Source organism: Passer domesticus, chromosome 6, assembly GCF_036417665.1.
Source record: "Passer domesticus isolate bPasDom1 chromosome 6, bPasDom1.hap1, whole genome shotgun sequence".
Classification (NCBI taxonomy): domain Eukaryota; kingdom Metazoa; phylum Chordata; class Aves; order Passeriformes; family Passeridae; genus Passer; species Passer domesticus.
In genome coordinates this window covers 24,712,415-24,739,503 of record NC_087479.1, presented here as the reverse complement: position 1 = coordinate 24,739,503, position 27,089 = coordinate 24,712,415, and the positions used below count along the sequence as shown (strand labels likewise).

Here is a 27,089-nt window from a genome sequence, read left to right as displayed (position 1 = left end):
CAGTGCCAGGCGCTGCAAGCCCCGTCCCGTCTCCTCCCAAGGCAAGGGAAATTGCAGCTCGTTTCCCCACCGGCTGGTGATTTTCACCAAAAATGACGCAAGTCTCATCGCTCACGGTCTTCTCGTACACCGCCCGCGAAACATTCGTTAGCGAAAAGGTGCTTTATTATAACGAAGCCATCAAACCCACGAAGAACTTCTCTCGCGGTCAGCAAACTCAACGCGGGCAAACCGTGTGTGTGCGTGTGTGAAGACATGGCTCTGCTTCATTCGGGGAAAGGGGGAACCGCTCTGCCAGCCTCGAAGCCCCCTCTCCGGCTGCTCAGCCCGGGAAAAGGGCCAGAAAGGGCGGCGCTGCGTTGCCCGCCGACCGTGCCTCGGCCCCGCGGAGCTGCCTGCCGAGGCCCCGGCCCCGCCGGCCGAGCGCTGCCCTGCCACAGCTCAGCACGGCCCCGCTCAGCACGGCCCCGACGCCGGCGGCGCTTCCCGCGCAACTCACCGCCGCAGGTGCGGAGCCGCCGTCCCGGCGCGGCGGGCGCGGTGCCGGGCGCGGAGCGGAGCGGAGCGGAAGGGCCGCGGCCGCCGCGCTGTCCGTCATCTCCCCTGGCCACTGGGAGGGCGGCTGGGCCGTGGGGCCGCCCCAGGGGCGGGCTCGGGGGGGCGGTGGGCCACGGGCCCGGCCCAGCCCGGCCCTGCCCACGCTGCCCTGAGGTTGAAATGCAGAAGTCAAGGCTCTCTTGTCGGGATGTAGATTTCCTTGTAGTTCTTTTCTTCCTCACGTTACTGTTCCCTCCTCAGCGGAGATCAGAGAGGCTCGGGGCCAGTGCGGCCAGGAGCGCAGGAGGCCGGGACTCGGTTCCCGGGCATAGGGATCCGTTGGGATTTAGGGCCGGCCTCGAGGTGTCCCGCTCAGAGGAATGGGTAAGTGGCCGGGAGCCGCAGGAGGGTTCAAGTGCTGTCAAGAGAGGGGGAGCACCCGTGCGCAGTCATCTGCCACCGCCGCGGCTCCCTTATTGACTTTGCTCGTGTTCCTACAAGTTGTAAGAACATGTTGAGGGTCAGGAGCAGGGGAGAGAGAGAGAGCTAATGACTGGTCGGCTTGTTATTAGTGTTATTAGGCGAGTGCGAGGCAGGATCGCAGCCGAGCGGATGGCTGGAGCCCGTGACACGTTGTATATTATTCCTGACACCGATCGTAGCAGTTAACATTTTAACACGCTTGTTTTACAGCCCAGTGTAATCGTGCTGTTAAGCGAAAGGCGCTAACAGCACCAGGAACGGTCTTTAAAAAGTTAGTCCCGACTCAGAAGCACCGCGCTGCCCTCGTCTCTCCCAAGATGTAAAAGAATTTCCTCAACTACTTTTTCCTTCCTCCCCCTCCCCCACGTCTTAGAAGATGTTTTCCTTTTCTTTTTGTTTTCTTCGCGTTCCTTTTTCCTGTGGCAATAAAGCTGACTTGTCTCTTGGAGCGATCTCATTTTTCATCTCTGGAATGTGCTTATTTTTGGGAATATGCTTGATGCACGGTCCGGAGAGCTCCGACATTTGTTGCCACGGATCTTCTTTCTTTCTGTCTTTTCTTTTTTTCTTTCTCTGTCTCTCTCCTCTCTCTCTCTTTTTTTTTTTTTTTCTTTTTTTTAACCTCTCACTTCTTTTCCTCCCTCCCCTTTGCCTCCTTCAGTCTCGGGGCATCCCGCTAGTATAAAGAAGCGTGCGTGGAGTGACCAGGGTGGGGGGGGTCCCTGTCTGTGACATCTGTCTGTGATGAGGAGCAGCTCAGACGCCCCCTTCTGTGCCGTCCGCCGTGTCCGACGGCTGTGTTTGTGCATTTGCTTGCAGAACCTGCCTTCGGGGAAGTGAACCAGCTCGGGGGGGTGTTTGTCAACGGGAGACCCCTGCCCAATGCCATCCGGCTGCGGATTGTGGAACTGGCGCAACTGGGTATCAGGCCGTGTGACATCAGCCGGCAGCTCCGCGTTTCCCACGGCTGTGTCAGCAAAATCCTGGCTCGCTACAACGAGACCGGCTCCATCCTACCGGGGGCTATCGGCGGCAGCAAGCCTCGGGTCACCACTCCCACGGTGGTAAAACATATCCGGACCTACAAACAAAGGGACCCGGGCATCTTCGCCTGGGAGATCCGGGATCGCCTGCTGGCCGATGGCGTGTGTGACAAGTACAACGTGCCGTCGGTCAGCTCCATCAGCCGCATCCTCCGCAACAAAATCGGAAACCTGTCTCAGCAGAGTCACTACGAGTCTTACAAGCAGCACCAGCCGCCCCCACAGCCTGCTCTGTCCTACAACCACATCTACCCCTACCCCAGCCCCATCGCTGCTGCAGGAGCCAAGGTGTCCACCCCTCCCGGGGTGCCCGCGATCCCCAGCACCATGGCCATGCCCAGGACGTGGCCGTCCTCTCACTCGGTGACGGACATCCTGGGGATCCGCTCCATCACAGACCAAGGTGAGAAATGGGGGCAGCCGGGGCCGCAAAGGCAGCCAAGCAGGGCCGGAGGGGTTCGGTGCCCTGCTCCTGGGTTCTCTCCTCGCCGAGGGTCGGAAGGTGGTTTCGTGTTTGATCCGGCAAACCCCTGGCGTGCTCCCCGGCACGGGCAGGGCACTGAGCTTACTGCAGGATGCGCCTCGGAACGCGGGCAGAGCGAAGGGCCTGGGTGGGCTGCAGGCGGGCCAGCGAGCAGCGCACATGGGCCGTCACCTCCCCCGCCCTGGCCCGGGACGTGCGGATCTTCGCCGAGCCGACGGCCCGGGGTGCGGCGGCACCAGGGCGCGCTCGGTCCCGGTGCCGGCGCCGGTCCCGACCGGGGCTCGCTGCCGCGCTCCGGTCACGGGCGCTGCCTTGGCGTTACTGAGAAGTCAATTTTCTGTAGTTTTCGCAATCAGGCCAAATTTGCCTCGGCAGGAAGTTCAAATGTCATCTAATTGCTTTCATTCTGATGGTGTATTTTCCTCCGAAGCGGTGGTCTACGAAAACCAAAGGCCCAAGATTTTCCTCTTTTATCCCTTTTGCATTCTTTCGGTTCCTCCGCCTGGAAACTGCGTCGCGTCTCCCAGCCGCTCGCTAGCAAGGGACATTTTTTCCATTTCGCTCTCTGCCAGTGAGCTAACAGTGAAAGCGTTACTCAAAGTGTCACTGAAAACAACAGTCCAAAATAACCTTTGCCTACAGCGATTTCTGAGTCCCATTCTTCTCTCAGTAGTGGAGAGGTGGGAGCTGTGATCTGTTTTCGCTGCCTTTTTAATAGCAACAATCCAGTTCTACCAGCATTTCAAATGCAAAATGATCCTTTCGACATTGCAGGTTTAATTTCTTCTTATTTAATCAGAAAGATGATATATTTTTAAGCAACACATAGGCATGCACAAGTATGGTTTTTTATATGTATACATGCAGAAAACGTAAGTTTGTTCTTCTTTGCACTTCACGATATAAATTTTATCCTAGTCCTCACTGGCACAAACAAATGTGCTTATTTCTGAGTGGACTTTAACAAATACACACCTGGCAATCTCTGAGGCAATCTCTAGGTAATGTTGGCAATGAACATTAAAAAGAATGCGAGCATTACAGTCACATGAGAAATTTAGGATTTGGGGTTTATGTTGTTTTGTTGTGGTTTTTACATTTTAAGTTGTGTTTTTTTTTTTTTTTTTTTTTTTTTTTTGAGTTCCTCCTTTATTAACACCACATTGGCGGGCAGGCCTCTAACGGTGCTGCCGGGTGCCTCGGTATCTGTCTCGTCTCCCTCAGCCCCGCAGCGGCACACATCTTTCCGCAGTGTGAAATCTCCCCCCTCCCCTTCCCGTCAGAGGGTCGGGGCTGCGGAGTGGCCGATGCCGCAGATGGGGGCTGCTCGCCCTTGATTTATAGGGTAAACTGACCTTGCTGACACGGAAAGGAAGCCCCTATTCATGGGAAAGTGTGAGATCAGCAGAAAAGGGCGCTCGCCGAGGGAGCTCAATTTCTTAAGACAACTTCAGATTTGTGCCTTTCCCCAGCACGGCGAGGGGCCGAGCGAGGTGGTGTCGCAGGAAAGCCCCCTCCCACGGCGGCTCCGATGCGGCCGGGCGCGGGGCAGGGCTCCCCCTACTCCTCCCCTGGCTCCCCGGTGCGGGAATTTGGCCGTTCGAGGAATTTGTCCGCCAGCAAAACATCCCGGTATGCCCATGCCGCGGCTGAGAGGCATGTAAATAATAGGACTGTTACTTATTTTCCTCCCCGTTTTCTTATCCTTTTATTTCCCTAGTTAAAAAAAAAATTGTTTTACTTTTATGATTCATTTCCTTTTTCTCCCAAAAAGTGTTTGGAGCTCAGCTCATCTGCAGGCGTGTCAGGTCCATTTGTATCACGGAGTATCGTTTCTCCTCTGACTCACAAATGCACTCACGGCGGTTCCCGTAAATACCCCTTAGGAGATCCTGGGGGATAAATGCCGGGCTGCAGCTCCGTCCCGCCAGTGCGGGGACGTGGGGACGAGCGAGCCAGCCACCTCCGGGCTGGGTTGCTGATCTCTGCTGTCACAGGTTTCACGGAGGGAGCTGGCTCCCTTCTGCCCACGAAATCACCCTCTCAAGGAGCTTCCGGGAGCTTCAGCGAGGTGTGGCGGGCGAGGGACCGGTTTCCCCTTAGCTCTGCCCCACAGACTGCCTTCCATGGGGAGAGGGAGCCGTCTCCATCCCGAGACAAAGCCATCTCCATCTCCGAATGCCAGCCTCTGCCTCTAACTCCCTCTCTGCCGCTCCTTTGTTTTCCAGCAGTGAATGACACTTCGCCTTACCCCAGCCCCAAGGTGGAGGAATGGAGCAGCTTGGGCCGGAACAGCTTCCACCCGCCGACCCAGCACGCCGTGAACGGGCTGGAGAAGAGCTCCCTTGAGCAGGAGGCCAAGTACAGCCAGGTAAAGAGAGAGGCGGGGGGCGGGCAGTGATGCACAGGGCTCCGGAGCTCGGCTCGGGCTGCCGTGCTCGGTTCGGAGCCGGTGCCGGACTTTCTTCGGCTTTGCTTTGCAAAGACGGGCGGGAAAAATCCCGGCTCTCTTCGCTCCTCTCTCCTCGGCGCCCAGCACCCCCATCCCGCCTTGCAGCCGGCGGGCGGAGAGAGGGGCTGGCGGGGTCAGCGATCGCAGCGGGCCCGGGGCTGCCCCCGGCCCGCCCCGCCGCCAGCGACCCCCGCCCGGCCGGGCCAGAGGGCACGGCCCGCCGCGCCTCCGCCCCTACAGCCGCGTTCGACTGTCCGCAGCCTGCTCTGTAGTCAGGGGAATAATTTGAAAATGAGATGTAATTGCTTCCTACATTAAGCATTTTTAAACGCTTAAGTAGACGGCGAATTTCCTACGTTTTAATTACAACACAATATAACTGTTACTTAATAAATCTCTGTCTGAATCTTTGTACTTGCTAATCAAGTCCCGTGCCAGGAGAAAAGCTATAAAAGGCTCAACTGTTACTCGCTGGGAAAGCACAGGTTTTGAAAACATTTTTTCCATGTGATGGAAACATTTCAAAATGCATCAGAGGTCTCAGACACACTGACTTCCCGGCCACGCATTTGTTGTACTTAGAACCAAGTCGAAGAAAACCCACAATCTCTGTTTAGCATTTCCCGTTCAAAGACAGAGGTTTTGGACATATTTTTTGAGTTCTGTGTCTGGTTTTAGATCCATGTAAAGGAGACTTTCGTAGCTTGTGTTTGGTGCTGAGAGTAGCTGAATCAGGCTCTCACATTCAAGATGCGGAGCACAAACTGTGGGAACACTTACGAAGAGCGGGCAGAGTGGGAAATACTGTAGATCCCAAGAGTGAACAACTACCTCATTACATATATTGCCTTTTAAACAATACACCACCCTCGGTGCTGTCCTATTTGTTTTGTTTTTCTCTTATCCCATTATTAATATGTTCATTTCATAACACAAATAATGCGCGCTGTAGTGTAGCCATTATTGTATGGTTAAAGATAGAATTAGACTTAGATTTAGCATTACTACTCCTTCTACAATTTTCTTTAAAGTCTAAAATAAGCATTAACAGTCTTGCTAAAAAATAGTAGATTGCCACTACTCAGTAAGAGCAGCTGTACTGTGGCTTCATTGTCTTAGGTTCCAGGCTGGGCCTTCTGCACACAGTCCTGCTGAAATATTCACAGGATCTTGTTCATAGGCTATAAACCATGGCCTCTGATGGATCTCATTTACTTCAACAGATGTGTTGAGAAACAGTGTTTTATAAATTATTTTCAATGCTGGTTTGGAAACTATTTTTTACCTTTTTTTTCTTTTTTACTTTCAATATTTATGATTTAATCTTCATAATATATAACTGTTCTATTGTCAATATCAGTTTTACTTTAAGGTTTTGTTCAACCTGAAAGATCACCTGATAAATGTTACTTAAACATATGTGCTATTTAAAATTTGAGAAAATTGCTATTAATAAAATGCAATTATTTATCCAAATAAATTGTCCAGAGAGTTTCAAAGGGCAGGAAAAACACATTCAGAACCCTGCTCTCTAAAGGAAGATATAGAGGAGGTTCTTCCCTGTAAAATATAGGTAAACAGAATTTGGCTTTGTAAAGTTCTAACACATAGACCAGTCTATTACTATAGTATTCAGAATTGTTATCCAGAGAATGAATTTGAATGTGCATTAATTGCTTTGTCTGCCACATGTTCACTACCTTGCTAATTAAGAATGTGTTAAAAAAATCATGCTAAATAAGGATGGAAAAATGTGATTATTTGCAGTTTTTTGTCACATTCCTTTTGCCAAAATATTTATTCCAGACAGTGTGAAGTGAATTTTAAGAACCAAATTCCTGCTGCACATAGTGCTGACTTACTTTTCGCTGAAGTATAGTGAGTCTGGAGTGACAGCCTGTGACAGTAAAGACTTACAAAATTCTCTGACATCACAGGATCCATGATCTCTTGCAATGTGTATGGTTTTGGGTGTAAAGAGATGAGCAGGGGATATGAGAGAATGTTGGTTCATTTGTGAATCTAGCAGGGGGATATCTGGAATGGTGGGAAAATGGGGAAGTCTCAGATATACTTAATATGCCAGAAGGACTATGGTGAAATAGGCTCTGTTGTTGTACTTTGGGATAATTGCTATTTTCCTATCTCTTTCGAGCAAAGCTTGCTACAAAAACTCTTAAGGGTCTTAAGGAGGTAGACATCAGATTTCCCCCAGAGAAGGGAGTGATTGTTCTGCGATATTCCAGGTTTATGTCTGTATTATCAAAACCAGTGGTGCCTACAAGAGGAGGGAATCAAGTGTGGATGTTTAAATTAGGCTTCCCAATTTCACCACAGGAGCAGAGTCTGAAACACATTAACAGTAGATTTTGTGTGAGTGATAGGTGATTCTGCATTTTCCGACAAATATCATCTACATATTTAAGCATCACCAGCATCCAACGTTCACCTGTCCATAGCTTGCAAATAGCTCCATAACTACTAGGCAAGTGAAAGACTTGTTCCTCAGCTTTAGTCATGGAAGATAATATTTTGCTTCTCAAGAAATCCCCTGGAAAATTCCTCTGTGTGAGAAAGACCAGAAAAACTGAGACCAAAGGACGAGGTCTTCTGTACTTTTACAGTAAATTTATTTGATCACTTCTTTTAAATGATATATATTTGTTTTAAGATATGGGATACTGTAGCCTTTTTGTAGGCAAAACTCTTATTGACATCCCAGACTTGTCAGGCAGCAGCCAAGGCTGACATCTCCAATCGGTTCCAATGGCTACATTTCAGCCCTTGTCCCACATATCGATGGGAATTCACCCACAGAAAAGGCAGGAAGACTTCACATTTTTACCTTGACAATATGCAGTCACACTAGTTTAACATGAAACTGAACCTCTGGATGTAGAACATTTTTCATTTTATGTATTATGGATTTACTGGGGCTTTTGTTTGCAATGTTGTTCATATTTGGGTTTCGGGAGTTGAAACCTCAGCCTGACAGACTGTGATTCTGTACAAAACATTCCACGGGAAACCAAAAGATACCTTGTCAAGTTTCTATTCAGGTTTAATTATCTGATGTCCCAGGTTGTCATTTATACGTAAGCAGTTGCATAATTTTCCTGGTGTATCATACTCACAGATTTGTCACGTGGCTTTCAAACAGGGTGAGTGTGAATCAGAGAAACTGAAAAGAAAAATAGATTTTTCCGAGAGTTTGACAGTTTTGTGTCATACACATTTCATACAGAGCTCAGTTATATTGCATTATTTATGCAGGGAGGCACATTCATTGTGGTGTTCAGGTGCTTCTACAGATAATTATGCTATTGTTACAAAGGATGAATGTTCTGAGTATTTTATTTTGCATTGCACAGCTTATACTGACTACTTCATTAAGGAAAAATAGCTGAAATGACTGCAACATGAACACCTTTGTAACCTGCATTTGAAATCAAAATGCTTAATAAACATGTACTGTATTTAAAATGCAGATCTCAGACATCTGATGCTTGTGACTTGCTGGACTAACATCATGGATGTTCAAAGTGAAAAAAGTTGTGATCAATATTAACACATGTATGAGAATGAAGAAGACCTGACATAGGTCTGTATGATTTGCTGAGAGGCAAATAGCTTGGAAATAATTTCTTTTCAGAATGACTTTCTGTGTGCGTTGCGGAAGCAGATGTGCATACTGCCAAAGGGAGCTGATGCTCATTAATGGGAAAAAGCTTGTAACTGGGGGCTCTGAGAGCACGCTCCCTCCTGAAATGGTGCGCTGTTTGGAGGCCTCATCCCAAACCTACTGGAGCTGCAGAAAGCACTCCTAATTCAGAGGGGTTTGTGAACATAGTTTGAGTGAAGTCTTCCTCTGACGCACTGGCCAAACCCCTAAGCAGCAACTACCTCAGGTCTGTCTGAGCTGAACTTCATCAGCTGTTAGGGGCTTGAGTTTTTGGCATTGCTGGGATATCACTCCCTGTCCCTTGGCCACATTCTGACCTGGGCTGTGAGCTCTGTGTGCTGCAAGGGAAGGCTCCATTTTAGGACAAGTGATTGCAAAAGTAGGTGCAACTCTGGACGATTATTTGCATAGAAAATGTACTTAATATAAATGTTTAGTTCCTGTTTTTTCATTTATAGATGAACAATGAAAATGTATATTTGGTGGCCGTGCATCTGTAACTGTATCTGCAGTGCTTAGAAGCCACGACACAGGGTAACTTCTTTGGGGAGAACCTTAAAATGTAGCCTTAAATATTATGACCAATTACATAGTCCTCCTACACACATGATGTACTGAAAAAAAAAATTAGCGAATTTCTTATTTGGCATCTTATAGCACAGGATCCAGACAGTTGGATTCCTGTTATGGGTTTGTGCAAAATCCATCAATGGCAAAGGTCCGGACCTACTGCTCTTCAGTCATACCCAGGCAGCAGGGGGGTGAAGCTGTGAAGGAGAGGTGTTTATTTGCTTTCTTGCCATAGTACCCAGCAGCATTGTTAGCAGAGTCTGGTGCAGGGTTCAGACCTTGGCTTGGAGACTGTCTGGTTCCGTATCACTCTCACTAGGATCTCCAGACCAGGCCTGCTATCAAAGCATTGCCACTAAGACAGCTTAGCTTGCTCGAGGTCTAGGCACCCTTGTCATTGCATGTTGTGGGTGAGGGGCATGAGCTGATCCCACTACATGCACCCGATTCCTCCCCAGGTGATCTGGATGGCACCCAATTCGAACCCCATTTGTGAGACCTGCCTCTTACTGGCCACCTGCTTCCACGGCCAAAACACAGTGCCCTGTCCACCAACCCACATGGCTTCAGGGCACTCCACCCGGATGAAACTAATAAAGAAAGTCAGAGAGGTGAGTGAATGGTATGATGACAATCAAACTGCACTCTCAGCACCTTCTGCTCGAAGGACCCCAACCCACCAGGAGGTCTGCTGTGACAAACATGATCAGGGACTGTAAAGTGGGAGTGATGGGAGATACCTATCACAGCCAGGGAGCAGAGTGCCAGGAGCAGGGGTATTAGATGTGATTTGACCTGTTCAGTCTTGGTTCTTGCAGTAGATTGGCAAGTATATAAAGACCGTATAGTGTGTTTGAATTTGTCTGTTGTGGCAATTTATCAGGTTATAGGAATTGCCTACACACCTAGTCGTAAAAACTGTAGGCATTTAACAATTGATGGGTTGTGGGTTCTCCCTCCTTAGTGTACCAGCTTCCCAGTAACTGCCTCTGCAGCATCAGAGTCTTGTTAGACACAGGAGACTGCTGTTTTGGCTGTCCCTGAAGAGAATAAGGTGAAGACTTTACCAGTTTGACCCCATATTTGCCTAGTTTCTAGACATCAAGAATCCCTTTGAAGCATCTGTGTCCATAAGTCTCCTCCCCGTTTCATTTAAATAACAGTATATTGAAATTACAATATATTGCTAAGTATATAATATTAAGAAGGCATTTTTCATAGAACCTTTCAGTAATACATTATGGTGTTAACCAACAGCATAGAAAAGAACAAATGTTTATTTCTTCCAGTGTATTTGCTTGTTTAGAGTCCATGTGTGCCCTGCCCAATTCCAGATTTTGCCAAAATACCAAAGGGGAATTATTGTGCAAATCTGTTCTAAAACTATGGGAATCTGTTGTTAATTCCAGCTCAAAGGAGTTTGCTTATATGACACGATTTTTTCCCCCCTCTGCTTTCCTATTGTCCTCATAAGCCCAGTGTATCTGTCTAAGGAAGACTTAAGTTGTGTTTTTGTCATCAGAACCAGGCTTTGTGCTTAAAACAATCAGAATTTGTTTTCACCCCACTTTGAAATAGTCTGGTTGTGAAGTTTGTTAAATAGTAGAACATAGCCCAGGATCCAGCATCTTCACTGGAAAGGCAGTGACTTTGATTTATATCATCCTTCTCAACCTGGTGTATGAAAAGGAAGCAACCATTCAATGACAGTGCAGACCTTGGCAGACCTTGAACTATAATCTACATTTGGAGATGTTTAGGTGGACATATACGTGTGTGCTTGGTGTGCTGTGGTAGATCTCACCTCACTGTGAAAGCCGACTAAACCGATTGCACTTCTGAAGAAACACTGGGAGCCCTTGCTCCCTGCTTTTCCCTCAGAATGTACTTAGGTTTTACAGCAACCTCTGTCTGCCTTTTATCCACCATGCCTTTTTCTCCTCCCTCTCTTTTCCTCCGTTGTTTTTGTAGTAGATTACTCAGTGTCAGAGAATGAGTGGTGTTTTTTTCCTTTTTTTCTTCCCCTTGTCTTCCCCACCCCTCTGCCCTTTTTTTTTTTTTTTTTTTTTTTTTTTTTTTTTTTTTCCTTTTCTTTTGTTTCTGCTGTAGTTTGCTTTGGAAAAGACATAAAATGCCTCTGGCTCCTTCAGGAAAGGATTGGTGATGGTGTGTAAATTCAAGTTACTATTACTATTTCCAAAACTGGGATTTTATTTCCCTGAAGAGGCTGAGATTTAAAACTGGATAAGAAAATATAATTTAGAGTGATCTTGATACGTGTCCCAACTATAGTTAAAACACTCAGTTGATATTATCTGGTTTCTGTGTTATTCACTGCAGCTGGGAATGGCTATAGGTAAAGGAAACAGCTTTAAGTTAATAAAAAAACACATTAAATATGGGGAATGGGATCTGCTCATTATGAAAGGACTGAACTTTATTTTAGAAGGAAGTAGTGTGATTTTCTTACTCAGTACATTGCTGTGCATTGAATTTAATAATGGGAGAAATAGCTGCAAAGAAAATGGCATCTTTTAAAGAGATAATGTATAGGACTGGGTAGCTAACTATGTTTGAAATCTTAGACCACTTCAGCATATGAATAAGTCTGTTTTAATTGTGACTTCAACTAGAATACCAGCATTACTTTGCTCAACTTACAGTGAAAGAGAAATAGTGTAATTCTCCATTCTTGAAGTCTCTTTTCCAAATCACAGTCTTCTGCAAATCAACTCAGTTCAGCTGAGCAACAGAGCAGCTATGTAAGGCCCTTGTCTGTATGTTATTTTTAAAAGCTTCTCAATTCCAATGTATTATCCCTGTTCGCTCTTTCTTGAAAACAAAGGCAAAAATTATATTTTATAATACTATACCAAATTAATATCTTACATTAAAAATATTGCCTCTTCTAAGTTTTTTTTTGTATGTCAAGATTATTTAATGTCAGTGTCCTAATTTTTCAGAGTCTCATTTTCTGCTGATTGTAGTGAAATTAATAGAAAATCAAATCAGGAATATGTTCAATAAAATAAGTCAATTCATCTTAGGATATGGATATTTAGTCTAATATGAAAATATTTTTGTAAGAATATTTTCCAGCATTATAAAAAACAAACCATGATTGGCAGGATTAACTCTGGCTGGGTTGTTCAGATACACCTTAGCAATTTTATCTCATTTATTCTTGAAAAATATTTTAAAGAAAAAACATTATCATAAACTGGGGAAATTTATTCAGCGTTCACTTTTGAAGCCCTTCTCTAGGTAATAGTGACTTTCCTGTGTAAGCACATTAATTTTAGTGGAACACTGATTTGAATTGATTTGTGGTGTAGTAATTTTTCCTGTTGATCCTGTAGCACTGAATTACAGCTTCAGAATTTGGCTTTAATTTAATAATTACAATTTCTACAAAAATATTACTTAAGTTTATCAGTTTTAAAACCTAAAGAACCATTTTTATTACTTAGATAATTTAGTAATGCAATTTTCCTAAATATTACTTCTATTTCACGCCTGCTGCTGCTGTTTTACTTGGAAAATTTGTTTGCTGTTCCCTAGGGATCCCATATGTTGGCTTGATTTATAAATCATATTTAACCTCCAATTATAAAAGGAGACTTAGCGTGTTTGCTTCCTTGATGTTTGCAGTTTTTCTTTGATTGCTCCTCATCTTGTTGTCATAATAGTTTTAACTGATTATGTGAATATCCCTAAAAATGAGATATCCTCTGGATTTTTATACTGATTTGCTCTTCTGACTGAAGGACTAGGTATTTTTCTTCCTGCTACGCTTTCTGTCGCTGTGGAAAGAACAACTGCTGCAATAGCTTCTTCATGATTGTGTTTTCAGGCCATTTGGAAAAGATTCATCACTTCCAGAAAATATTTGAAGGTTTTCATTTTGAAAACCAGCAGCGAGAAGGTGTCCGTGTGTCTGTGCGGCAGCATCCCTGCGGAGAAAGCTGCTGCCAGCGCTCGCTGTGCTCCCAGGAGCTGCTCCCTGGTACCTCTGCTGGCAGGTTTCAGTCGCTCTCGGGGAAGGGCTGTGCTGCAGGATCAAGGCAATGTGCTGAGCTTGCTGATCCAAGCGCAGGAAGGATTCATTCCCTCCAAGTCAGTGTTAGAATTGCGAGATACAAACGAAAACAGCACCCTTATTCACCAGAGGTGTGTCCCTTAAGCCGTGACACAGACTGAACTTCTGATGACTGCAGCAGGGGATTTTGGGCTGAGTCACTGTCCAAGCTCATTCAGGCTGCTGAATTAGGTAACTCCAAGGCTATGCTGTTTCTCCAGATTTTTTTAAAAATAGTAATTTAGAATACTTCCACAAAGTCTGCATTCTTAGTCCATGCAATACATCAACTATTTAATCAAATATTGTAACAATTATATTACAATGGCCAAGTCATTCAAATAATTGTAAATAATAATAAAAAAGAAAAATAATTTACATTCTTTTGGACACCAGCCTTAGAGTTAGACTATAAAATTGAGGTGGCAGCCACCTGTGGCATCTAATGTGCTCATGTTTGTATTCACATAAAACTGAAATGAGATCCTTTACATTATTGCTATTAATGATAGCTAACATAAATACCCATCTCTGATTTTAAATGTTACAATTATGGGTCATTTTCTGAAACATTTAGAAGCAGCATGGGAAGAGAACATGGGAGATGAACTAATTTTGATACTGAGAGAACACATATCTAGCAAGCAAAAGTCAGAGAAGAAAAAGTAGGGAAGGGAATGAAATTAAATATCAATTCACTAAAATATATAATTAGAATTTATACCACGAGGGCCAAAAGTGAAATCTAGCTTGCATATTTCTGTGGTTCTTCTGTGACCAAGGCAGAAAAAACCAAAATCAGGTAGTTTGTCTGATGTGGATTGGCTGGGAAGTTTGTCCAGAAAGCTTGTACCCTTGTCTCTTCTTACCATGCAGGAGAGAGGAGGCTGAAGCTCTGCAACACATTATACAAGCATAACCTTCAAAACAGATATCCAGGTGTATGTGGTGGTTACCTCTGGCTGTGAAATAATTGTTCTGACTTTTAGGAGTCCAAGCAACTAATGGAGATTACTTATTCCAAAGATATTCCCACATTAGCTTGGTTCTAGACTTGCTTTTCATCCACCCACTCTCTCTGTGTTGCAAATCACAAACAGGCTGAAAACAATGACAATAAAAGTTTTCTCTAGTTAGTATTGTATCTAAAGTGACCAAAACTAAAGATTCCATCTGTTAAAACTACTCCACCAACTCCTTTACTAGTGAAAATATGTTCAGTCTGCCTGTTTCAGCAGTACCATTTTGTGTGACCTAAAGCTTTGTGTCCACCCTGGCTTTGATTTCTCACCTCAGTATTCCTTTTACTGTCACTGGCAGGTATCAGCAATAATTTGCCAGAGAGGCACCAGACCCAACTTGTGATCCTGACCCAATTACTCTTGTTTTGCTGGTAGCTTTGCAAGAACAGGTTTAAGTGAATTTGTGAGTTGGTGGGAGGTCATATGTTCTAGGTTTCAAATGCAGCTCTAAAATTTGGAAATACTTATTCCATCAATTGTCTGAAAACATTGTTAGAAGCAGCAATTGAGAGCAAAAGGTCCTCTCTGATATTCATAGAGGCCAGAAAGTAGGCACTTTCAAATGGGAACCCTTATCTCTTACACAGCAGAAGTTCTTGTTCAGCTACAACTAAATGTTTGTTTGTTTGCTTAAAAAATTAGATTTCCCTTGAAAAACGATGGTTCGAATTAAGAAAAAAAATATTTATAAAACTTAAAAGCCAGGTTCAAGAACCTCTGCACTTAAAACAAATTCTTAGGATTTTAAAAATCCATAAACACCATGGGGTTCTTGCACTCCTAATTACAAATGTTTAGATTTTGCTGTTCATTTCCTCTGATTGAAATACTGCAGGATGAATTATTCATCCAGTATATACAGGGTCATGGAACTTAATCCCCTCCATTTATTTTAAGTGAATGTCATGTTTGTAAAAAGTGCCAGATTGACAGACAAGATTCAACCCTTCTGATAACCTACACTTTGTATCTAAGGCTGCTTGGAAATAAAAACACTTGTGACAAGACTATTAGGTCAAGTCTTTTGCAGATAAAAGTCAGAGATGAAAATTTGGGTGTTGGGGTATATTTTTTTTTGAGTAACATACTTTAAAATCGTGTAGAGTGAGATTTTCTCTATCCCCTCATCTTTTAATTCAGGTCAGAGGAAGCCTCTGACTGCTTTGTGGGTATGGCTCAAACCTCCCCTGAGGCAGAATTGCTCTCTCTGCTGGGCCAGTTCCTACCCATCCCAGTGCTGCCTGCTTGGCTGAGGGCAGCTGTGGCATCAACAGAATCAGGGTTTTGAGTGGTAAAGCTTTGTAGCAGTGCAACAAAAATAAGAATGATTCACCAGTTCAGTGAGGCAGTGATGACAGACAGCATTGGTGGCCTGTGACAGGTTGCAGCTGGTGGTCCCTACACAACTGTCTCCACATCCTGCCCTTAGTAGCTGGGGCAAGATCTTTCTGACATTCAGAGTAGACTATAAAAACAACAGTTCTCACAACTTTGTTTTGAATAGGAGTGTGTGTGTGTGTGTGTGTGTGTGTGTGTGTGTGTGTGTGTGTGTGTAAAAGGGTTGTTCTGGCTGCTGTAAATATGTATAGGTATTCTTTTAAATTAAACTTTTACAAAAACTAGTGAATCTGTAGTCAATTTCTATCTTTTTTATCAACAACAACACAAGTGGCACTTACAGCATGATTCAATAGGAAACCTGGGCTTCTTCATGAGTTATAACTTGAAGACTTTGCACCATAAGGCCACAGAACATATGTGTGATTGGATCAAATATTCATCAGCAAGCCTGCTGATAAAGTATTTATCGGTAATGTCTGTATTAATGTGAGGTGTTCAGGAGCTCAGATTTGTCTCAGATCATGCAAAGTCATCTGCTTATGGTTGCTGAGGAACCCCTGGTGGCCTTGTCTGTAGGAGATGCAGTAGATCAGGACATGGGCTGGAACATTGGTGGACCAGCAAAGAGATGCCTTGTTGGCACATTGCCTGGCACAGATCTACCCTGTACCCACTAACACATCCTTCCCAAAGCACAGCTAAGGTTTCCCAGAACATGAGCACTCATAAGGAAGAATCCTACTTAAAATGGGGCTTCCAGGCACAGCCTTGAGCCCACTGCTCGGTACCAGCCTCCTTGGGAGTGGGAAAGCCTGAGGAGCAGGGTGGATTCACAGAGTCCAAAAAACCTCTTTTGAGGTCTAGAAGCTGGTTTGTGCTGTCTCAATGGCTATGAGACTTCAGGGACTTGTCCCATATATATTTTCTTCTTCCAGCACCCACTCCTTCAGGGTTTCTGTACTCCTCTGTGCAAAATATATTTGTGTTGTGGGACTTGATATGCCAGCATTACAACCTGGCTTCAGTGGTACTGCTGCACCTGTGCAAAGCTTTTTGTTGGTGCTTGTTACAAAAACCAGAGGTGCTCATTCTTGTTTCCTGTTTGCACATTGGAAAAGCAGCTTTTTAGGGCCACAATTTTTATTTCCAGTAAATGCAATGACATAATTTTCTATGTGATTCAAGAACTGTACTGATTTGCAGTGCAATTATTTGCAGGTTTGTATTAATTAGTATTGTTGCAAACACTGATATTTAAAGCTGAGGCTAAAGTGTAATTCTGAGTCACAGTAGGGGCACATAATATGAGTTACTGGTCAGATCACATATTTGTATTTTCAAAAGAATAAGGCAAGTGCAGCTTCAACAAGTATTTATCTATTTTGAATGACAATTATGTTGCTGCTACAGCTGTATGTTTTGTACTAATTAATATTCCTATTGGAAGCTTGCGGCCATTGCTGTCTCCTTCTGCTTTAGTTTGCTGTACAGGTTTATATTGATGGAGTCCAGCAGAATTACTGCTCTGTTTTCCAAATGATAATGAGAGGATAGTTAGTGAAACTGTGAGCTACATGGGTAGGAAACTCATGAGCCTGAAAATAGACCAGTGCCCTTTTTGAAGGTAAATACTGGAAATCAGGCAGGTACAATCCAGGCAGAAATTGAACAAGTGAAATGTTAACACCATGTGAAGTTTTAGCAGAAGCAAAAGTCTGTTTAAGTTTTTAGCTTTGCACTATTCAGGTTGTGTCCAGTTGTACCATGTGACGATGCTACAGTATTTAATGAATCAATACTCTTCTTTCATATCCAGATAGGAAACATTTTTGAGAAAAAATGCCACCCCAAATCCTAAAACAAACACTACACAAATTGAAACTTAAGCAAGATAAATGATCCTGGTTTGTACCTGTTGTGCTGAAGAAACATTTATGGGTGTGAAATAAACCACCAAACACTTTTTAGTTGAATAAGGAGTCAATAATTGTGAAATCATAGCATAGCTGACTGAAGGACTCTCCCTTCTCTATTTAAATAGAAACTCTTCTCTCCAGCCTACAGAAGGACCTAGGAAAATAGCTTGCAGGAAAGAACCCAGCCCTGCAATTGTTTTGTGCACAGAAGCCCTGTTGAAACCAGGAGAAGCTATGAGCAAAGAACATTTGCAAGTTTTTTATCCCAAGTATCTAGAAAACAGATTTTTAAAAGTCACCATCAATAATACTACTACTAAAGTTGTGACTCATGCTCTGAACAAACAGTTACCAAAGAGTTTAAGATGTTCCACCTCCCCCAGCTGCTGTTACCTCTTCACTCTGGGGAGTGTTGCTTTCAGATCTGTGCCCACACCTGCCCATGGCAGCTCAGGCTGAGCCCACCCTCCTTTGGGGCCAGGAGGGGTGAGGCACAGCGATGGGTCTGTCTCTCCTGCTGCTGGGATGGCTGTGGTCACTGCATACCCAGCTAAAACTGCCACAGCACCACCCAGCAGGGCTTGCAACAGTGACAACACTGTGTGAAATTTGGGAAAGGTAGGTAAAGGTTGCAGTTCATCTACTCCAACCTGTGGAAACCATTGCCAAGTGCATCAAGGTGCTCAGTGAGAGAGAAGGGAGAGACTCATTACAAATCCCTCCAGTAGCTCTCAAGTGTAATGATCATATGCAACTATGGGCTTTGAGGAGTCCATGAACAACAGCTTGCAGGAAGGCAGGCAGGTGTACAGGGGCCTTAGCAGCTCCTGCCCTGCTCTTGGTCTGTGTTTCCTCATCATCTGCTCGTGGTCCCTGTCTGGGACAGGTTGCTGGGAGAGGTGTGAAGCACTGATCACAGTGGGGTAACTGGTCTTAAAAAGCAAAGCAGAAGGGGCCACTGAGCCCCTGAAATTCAGGGCAATGGTTACGGGTTTCTCTCTCGGTGTCCTTGCTGGTCCTGTTTTTGGTACAAAGCCCCAGCAGCATCTGAGGGCAGCTTATTTTATGGCAGATCCAATGTGTCCTACTCTCTTAGAAATCCTTTTCCTTTCCCTCTCCTTTCAGGCACCCAATGGCCTCCCAGCCGTCAGCAGTTTCGTGTCCGCACCAGCCATGCCCGCCTACGCCACACCGGCCCAAGTGTCACCTTACATGACGTACAGCGCCACTCCATCCAGCTACATGGCGAGCCACGGCTGGCAGCACGCCGGGGGCACCCCGCTGTCCCCTCACAGCTGCGACATCCCCGCCTCGCTGGCGTTCAAGGGCATGCAGACTGCCAGGGAGGGCAGCCACTCTGTCACGGCCTCTGCTCTCTGATGCAGGAGCTGGTCCGGGAGCACCGTGAGCTCGCTGGCTCCTCGGGCCCCGAGCCCAGCTCATGGACTGCTCCCTTCATGCTGGCCACACCTGGCACTTCTCCTTGTGACTTGTCTCCCCTAAGGCTTTTGGGATTAAAGAGCTGAAGGCAACATCAGAAACTGAGAGAAGTGTGGTGTTGCGCCCTTAGACTTTGTGTCCCTCAAAGGGCTCGTGGAGCCTTGTTCCACTCTCTCCTGGTCAAACCACACATATTTATTCTTAATCATCACAAACTTTCTAAATGTGCAATCGTTGCTAAGATTTGTGCAAAAATCAATAAAGAAAAATCACCACAGAAAATTCTGCTATGCCTTGAATCAGCAAAGGTGGCTGAATGGGAAGTGTTTGCCAAATGCCTAGAGAACAACCCTTTAATTGATGAGATTATACAATCCACTGTTATTACGAGGTCCTTTATTGTTGTTTTATTGGGTTTTGGTAATCAAATATAGAACAAAGGCAATAGGTGGCTTTCAGATTCTTCCGGCATGTTGCCATCGTCAGGCAGCAGTAAGATCTTTGTGATTTTATCCATTTGTAAATAGAGGCTTTTGACAGCATTTGTTTTCACCTTCCAGTACATTTCTTACCTTTTTCTTTTTTTCTTTTTATTTTTTTTTAAGTTAAGAAGATTTCTAGTTATTTTCTATGTCTTTGCATGGTGGGGTGATAGGTGATGAGGTTTAGGTAGGTGTTTTTGGTCATGTTTTTGTGCCCACAGTGGAGGCTTCATCATCTTATGAGATAGTTATCTCTTTGGCAGAAGAGCCAAAGGCAGAAATCCAGTTATGTAACTCTCCAGTTATACCCAACCTCCCAGATTCATGAAACACCATATTAATACGAAATATACAAAAAGAAATATAGGTGGAAAACACCTGAATAAAACAGAAAACTGTAGAGAAAAATGCTGTTAGTGTGCAACCTGTGCAGAGATGCTTAAAAAGCCCTATTAGTCAAAAACTCCACTGAGAAACAGAATTGTACCATCATTCTCAGCTCACTTGTGTCCAGATTATGTTGTAATTTTTAAAGAGGACCTTGTCTTTAATTTCTGCTTTAATGAATGTAAAGTATGGCTCTTGGTAAAGTTTACATTATTGTTCTGAAGCATTTTTTTCCCCTTATAGGTATACTGGTGGTGGTGCTACAAACAGAGATATTATTTAATATTAGCGAATTTTCTTTCTACATTTCTGTATGCAGTGGCAAGTACTCCATGCCAGTTATTTTGCTTTAAACTTTAATCCCAAGAGAGCTAAAATTCTGATTTTTGAAAATTCACCTGTTTTCCTTGGGCAATAATAAAGTTCTGGCTATTATTATACTTTTCCCATGCTGTAGGTATGTTCAGACTATGAACGTGGAAAAAAAAAAAGCCTGGTGTGACATTTCATATCCATCATAGACTATTAATATATTGTGTATTTTTAAAAGTGTTTTGCAATAACTTAAATTACTGTAGACATAGTTAAAGCAAAGGAGAAAATACTATTCTTCATATATTGTTCTATCTGCATCCCATATTAAACACTACTTCAGTGAGAGAGAAAAATACATTTCCCTCTTAAAATACAGTTATCTTTTTGTGGATTTTCAGCTTTCATCACCAAGACAGCTGTGGGTAAATTTTCATAACAATCTAAGTAATCAGTATTTATGTCATGTACAGTATGTCCACTGAAATATGGATGGACTTCTCTGGCTGACGCCACCTTTGCTTCTTGCACTAAAAAATTGTTAACAGAACTGCATTTCTGTAAAGAACACAGATATTGTATTTTGGCCCCACGGAAACAAATATCTGATCTTGGGTGTGATTAATTTTCTTCATCCTCAAAGGTATCCAACAGCTGTTTAGCTTTAATGAGATGCTGAAACGCTCGTTAATCAGTAGAACAATTTTTCAAGAATGTTTCTTTGAAACCACTAAAGTGCACACAAGTGCATTTCCACTCTGCCACACTGTTAGTGACACGATGGATGCTATTCTGCCTTTATGCTATTATAGCTGAAATAAGGTGAGCCTTAACACCATGAAAAAGAAATAATAATTTAATTTAATACCAGACAAGCTCTTCACTAAAGACAAAATGGGAAAAAAAAGAGAAAAAGATCACAAGTAGATAAGTGATTAAGTTGGCAGGAGGATTTTAGCTTTCAACTTAGTTGTTCTACTGGATTACAGAATTACTGAGTGAGTCTACCTATTGTTTTCTATAGAACTCAAACAAGGGGCACCAAAGGGAAAAGAAAACAAAAAACGAAGGAAGATAAACTTTTCAAAGCACAGCTTTTTTGAGCTTCAAGACATTGCAAGCCTTTAACAAAGTGTGCCTGTGTTAAAAGTTTTCCAAATTTTTTTGAGTAACATAAAGTCATTTCTGGAATAAAAGTTGTCTTTCCTGACATTCCAATGAGGAATTAGTGTGTTTTGGGAGACAGAGAGACAGATCCTTAGCATGTACCAGTTATTTTCAAGATCTTCAGATAAATCAGGATAATTTATAAAACAGGCACAGGACATTATGTTAATTATTCTTCCCATGGGATACACCATCATAAACAATTTTGTTTGTGTTTGTTTAGGTGCAGCTCTCCGCGCACCTGCCTGCTGTACATGACTCCTTACCCCTGAATGGGAAGTCAGCGGGCTGAGTGCAGAAAGTGTTGCTCAGAGTGAGCAACAATGCCTGACTTTGGCTCTTGGTGAACTGCCTGTCATGGATTGTTTTTGGTGTGAAGTTACACAATTTTTTTTTTAAATGTAAACTTACAATGTAGAATACTCTTTTGCCCAGGGACTATTTCACTGCTTATACTCATGGGTAAACTGAAAACTGCAACATGTTCACTTATCACACAACTCTAAACCATTTGACATTAAATTAAAAAGAAAAAGGGAATTGTTTCCTAAAAAATAATAAGTAAGGGTTAACTGCTGCTGTGAAGTACCCGGGTATAAATCTGGAGTGAACCCACTGAGGTGAATGAATACTTTTGGGAAATATTCTCTGTGTATGTGGGTGCAGAATTAATTTTTTTAGTCTGAAAAGTCTACACTACATTCCCAGAGTGTTAAATGTTTCCAAAGGGATCAGTGAAGTCTAATAATACTCCCTTCAACTCAACTGAGTTTGCACAGTCCCAGTTCAGAAGATCTTTGGTAAAACTCAATTTCAGCCCACATTACATGAGGAGTAATGGGGCATTGGGCTGGCATGTTCACAGGTTTGTTTTCCCATACCATACTGTTTTCTGTTTTTGAATGTTTCTCCTTTTATCCAAGATCAGGCTGAGCTATTAACTGAAATAAAATCAGGTTGGAAAGGATGTAAAACCAAAGGCTATATATGTATATACAGTATGTTTAAAGCATTTTATTTTTATATTTTGAATGCTCTAAATTAATAAAAGACAAATTATAAAGCATTTTGGTTTAGGTTTCTGAAATTATCTTGGTAGTGTCTTCTCTTTGGCCAAGTGCCGATAATAAAATGCAACAACGAGGAACACTTGCCTTAAAACCATAAAATTTAACAGAGCTAATTTTATTGATTTTTAGCTATGAAATAGCATAGGTATGAAAAGCCACTGTTGCCAAATTCAGACAAAAGAGAGGCTTATTGAGCATGTCAATACAGGCATTCTTGAAAGCGCTGAAAACACATTTCTATTTTTAGATTTTTGTTGCTTTTCCAATGCATTAAATACACTTGTGAGATGAGACTTCACATGTGAACTGCCATTTCCAAGTAACAATGCAGAAAAGTACTTCTTTAGGATTGCCAAGGAAGAGGTTTGTAGCTCCTTCAGAGGAAGAACATTATTGCTAACAGAGTGAATGTAGTATGGGGGAGATACTGAAACTTTGCAAGATGTATGCTCGTTTGACAACAAACCAAGTTACATAATGAAGATATTTTAATATATTTTTATATGTATATATATATATATAATATTTTAACAGAATAATGCAAGATTTAAAATTATTTAAGAAGTTTTTTAAGAGAAAATGTAGAATGACACAACTGCTTGAACAGAAACTATGTCTTCAGTCAGCATAGGAGAATTTACTCTATTGGATGGAGTTGGAATGGCTAGTAAGAACACAAATTCATCCCTGGAATATTTATATTTACAGTGACTGGGAAAAGGAAAAATTTTAGCTTCAGAGCAACATTTTTTTCTCTACAGAAAGGTGCATTTCTTCGAGGGGTACGGCTAGCTATGTGCAACTGCAGAAGTGCTGCCTTGTTTCACCATTCCATGGTAGGAATGAAAGGCTAAAGGGGCAGTCAGGGTGCACTGAGCACTTTTAACACAGGACAGCTCTTTTGGGATAGTATATCAAAGTGGATAAAAATTTTGCAGTAAAATCTCATATGCCTAAAATGACTTCTTTCTGTTAATTTATTTACTCATTTCTTCTATGAATCCCAGGTTGGTTTGTTTTTTTATGCAACTTGATGCATACTAATTACCTTCAGTACCTTTGATCGGAATGAGATTTATATAATATATATGGCAAAGAACATTAGGATATTTAGCACTATGCATGTTTTTAAGGTTGTGTCTGTTTGTGCTTGTCCTTTTCTATCCAAACTCCGAAGAATTTGAAAAGCTTTTATTGGAATGCTGAAATCATACTGGGCTGAATTGAAACTGGACCCAAGACTGGCTGAAGAGTTGCAGAGTATGGATAATTTTTTTAATGTGGAGTCAATGGAGCTGTCAGTTTACATTAGCTTAGTATCTGCCCCCCCCAAGGATTATGCCTTTTTTTCCTTTAAAATATCCTGATAGTTTTTATCTTGCCATTTCAGCTGAAACTTTAAAAAAAGTATGTGATTACATAGGATGATTGTGTGTCAAGAAATTTCAGTTTGTCCTTTAAAAACTCAGTTTTAAGTCTGCTTTATATTTTCTCTTGGTCCAGCAAAACCATTACAAATGTCAAGTGCTATTTAATTATGCACTTACAGAAAAACATGTACTTGAATATTTTCTTGGATCAGGACCTACAGACCATATTTGTTTGGAATTGTATTAACATCAGTACAATCTGAGGGTATTCAACATTATGAAGGATAAGAATCACTTTTGCTTTATTATAGTGTATTTTAGAATGCATGCAATTTTAAAGAGTATGTTTTTCAGAAATGCTCCTTGGGATTAACTGTGTCCTGAAGCCATGCATAAACGTATTCGTAAACCAAAAGCATCACTGCACCACCTGGAAGAAAAGATATTATTTTACTACATAGAAAATCCAGTATTTTCAAGATTTTATAGAGTGTAACATAAACAAGAATATGGCAAAGCCTTATTTATAAAATGGATAAGCCTACTATTTCTGGAGTTCACTAAAAATTCACCAATTCATAAACCATAACAGTTTTACTTAATGTTAGATCTTAAACTTGATGTAAATAGCTTGTATATTAAACCAAATTCACTGTCAGTGTGATTTTTCCTAATACTTTTTCAAGTTTTCCTTTGTTCTTCTAAAAGTGAAACTTTTAGTCTGAATATATGTATATCTGTGTGCCTGTTTAACAAGATTTGGCCATGAAAGAGCAACTTGACTGGTGGAATGGCAAAAATTCGTCTTCAGGATGATAAGAACACTTCCAGGTAAGAGTCAAGAGAGGCTTTTACCTGTTTTTTCACTATGTCTAAAGCAGAAAATCACAGTGTGGAAGGGAGTATAATCTTTCCTGGCTACAAATCCACAGGTAAAGTTTTGATCTAATGAAATGGCATTATTTGCTAGAATTGGTAACAGTATAAAATCCCAGATTGAAAGCCATAAAATATCTTTACTGTTAGTGAAGCCAGACTGTAACTGGGCTGTGAGAGATAAAAAAAGGGAACATTTCAGAGGGTATATACATAACTAAACACATAGAGAAGTTTCTAGTTGGAGAACATGGATAAAGGGAACCAGACTGCATGAGTAAAAATATATTTGTGAGTGCCAGCACTGTGGCAAAAGTATCTTCTTGTCTTGCCTTTGCGTGTTGGTGCAGTTGGCATCTTGGAGTGGCCTCTCTAACAAATGAGGCTTCTGCTGAACTGGGCTCACCTTTCTAGGGATAGGTTAAGACAACCAGGCACACAGAATTGCTACGAGTTTCTCCACATCATTTATCTTAAGGAACCATCACCAGACTTGAAATTCTCAATGAAAAGGAGCTCACAGAAAGCTAGACAGAGCAGATGTTTGCAAAAGGCTTTGATCGACAAACAAATCATAGACACAATGTCTAAGATGTGATCTGAACCCAAATCAAGGCTGATTCCAAATCTCATACTGTGTGATTTGTTTGTGTATCTCTTTTCCTGTAAACACTCACATGTTAGAAGAAGGAATTACCTTCCAGTCATAATAAAGACTGTATTATTGTTTCATCAGAAAGTTAAACCTATATGTTAGTTAGCCAATATAACTACAGAAGTATTTAGAATGAAGTTCACATGTAACTGACTTGCTGGATGTGGGCCATAATGCATAGTCATTTGTAAGATGGAAAATCTTATTCCAAAATCTGCTGTGCTAAGAGGTACTGGGAAAGCTAAACACTGCCTTCTCTTTGTCTTGTATGTAATCTAGTATCTTTGGAGTGTGAGGGGAAAAGGCTTTTAACTCCAGAGCTCCTTGTTTCCCCTCCCCACCTTCTTCCTCACCCTGCACAACAACCAGGCATGGTCTAGTACTTAGCCAGATGGATTGGATATGCAAACATTTACAGACAAACCTAATGCCTCCTTTATACTGCAGAACAGGCTCTGTACCTACTTGCTTTACCTATGTGTGTTCTTGCATATTAAACAACCAGCTTGAACAACTGGAAATACAATTTCATGGGAATGGGATACTGTTCAAATTGGGGCTTCTGCTCTTTTTGAAGCAGACTGCCTTTGTGGCTGACAAAGTCTGAGGGCCCAGTGCTTTACTTTCATGGTTAATCAAAACCAGTCAGGAAAAAAAACTAAAATCCAAAGAAGATACAGCTTTCAACCACTGTGCTCCCACATTTGGAGTAATAATTGGTAAGAAATGGTCAAGCAACAATCCCAGTTTTAAGATATTCTTGTTCTCTTAGTTTTTCAGGGTCATACAAGTCTCTTCCCAGCTCTGCTATCAGCTTTTTAGTGTCTGCCCCCATAGAGCATAAGAGAAGTAAGTAACTGGAATTTGATATGCTTGGGCTGTGCCTTGACTAGTTGAGTGCATTTTATGGAGAGACTCTAACCTGCATTTAGGCTGACTTCACATAGCTATGGAATAGTGCTAGTGAACTCAAAAGATCACATTAGAAGGACTAGGAAACTTAAAGAAACTTCCAAGAGTGTTACAGTTCTGTCATTTGCACGTACTTCGGTTTGTTCATAAATAAAACAGTTGCACGAACCAGCACTTACTGGATCTGCAATTCTCTGATGCATATGTGTAAATTATTTGTTTTAGACACATATTTAGCCAAATCCATCTGTGATACTACTAGATGATGCTATTTCAAAAAGAAACCATTGAAAGTGAAAGATATTTTGTTTCATTTATTTGACTGATATTTACTACATTTTCTCAAGAAACTGTAAAAATGGGAAGAGAAAGCCAGAACAAAAGCAAAATAGAAATGACAGAAGGAAAATTACCTGGACCGAGCCTCATGATCTTGGGAAGCAAGCCTTTGTACAGAGCCAGAAATCTGTAGCAGAAGAATAACAAACAAAACATTTCAAACAATATTCTTGCTCTAAAAGAAGAACGGAATTGTAGCATATGTTTGTTAAAATGCTGGCAGAGCACTTAGAGGCAATTATTTGAAATTACACATGTTCAATAGCAGGCTGTATCTGGATTTTAACATGTTACAGAGGCAGATCAGATGAAGAGAAAAAGTTAATCAATGTTCAGTCACAAAAGCAATGTTGTGAGCTTAGCCAATCAGAAATATGACTTTAATCAGTGAGATGGGTTTACTTTCAAGACAAGTCTGTTAACAACAGCTGCATATAGGGACAAAATGACTGATATAATTGAATATCAAAG

General features: G+C 42.3%; 2 protein-coding genes across 7 annotated transcripts in view; one reads left to right on the top strand and one right to left on the bottom strand.

Moving 5' to 3' along the window:
- Nucleotides 1-700: 700 nt before the first annotated feature.
- Nucleotides 701-18,988, top strand: PAX9 (paired box 9). Its single transcript, XM_064422612.1, has 5 exons — nucleotides 701-921; nucleotides 1,840-2,466; nucleotides 4,776-4,918; nucleotides 9,710-9,862; nucleotides 18,734-18,988. The coding sequence occupies exons 1-5, from the start codon at nucleotides 918-920 to the stop codon at nucleotides 18,986-18,988; spliced, it is 1,182 nt and encodes a 393-aa protein (XP_064278682.1). The 5' UTR covers nucleotides 701-917.
- A 3,453-nt stretch (nucleotides 18,989-22,441) lies between these two features.
- Nucleotides 22,442-27,089, bottom strand: part of SLC25A21 (solute carrier family 25 member 21) — a 237,453-nt gene continuing 232,805 nt past the window's right edge. For 2 of the 6 annotated variants that reach the window (XM_064423922.1, XM_064423924.1), the window contains exons 8-9: nucleotides 26,693-26,745; nucleotides 22,443-24,266 (exon numbers count right to left, since the gene is read on the bottom strand). In XM_064423922.1, the coding sequence (XP_064279992.1) occupies nucleotides 24,187-24,266; nucleotides 26,693-26,745 (133 nt within the window). In that variant the 3' untranslated portion in view covers nucleotides 22,443-24,186. Of the gene's footprint in view, nucleotides 24,267-26,692; nucleotides 26,746-27,089 lie in introns of all 6 variants that reach the window. The other 4 variants (XM_064423927.1, XM_064423926.1, XM_064423925.1 and 1 more) reach the window with 3 other exon arrangements.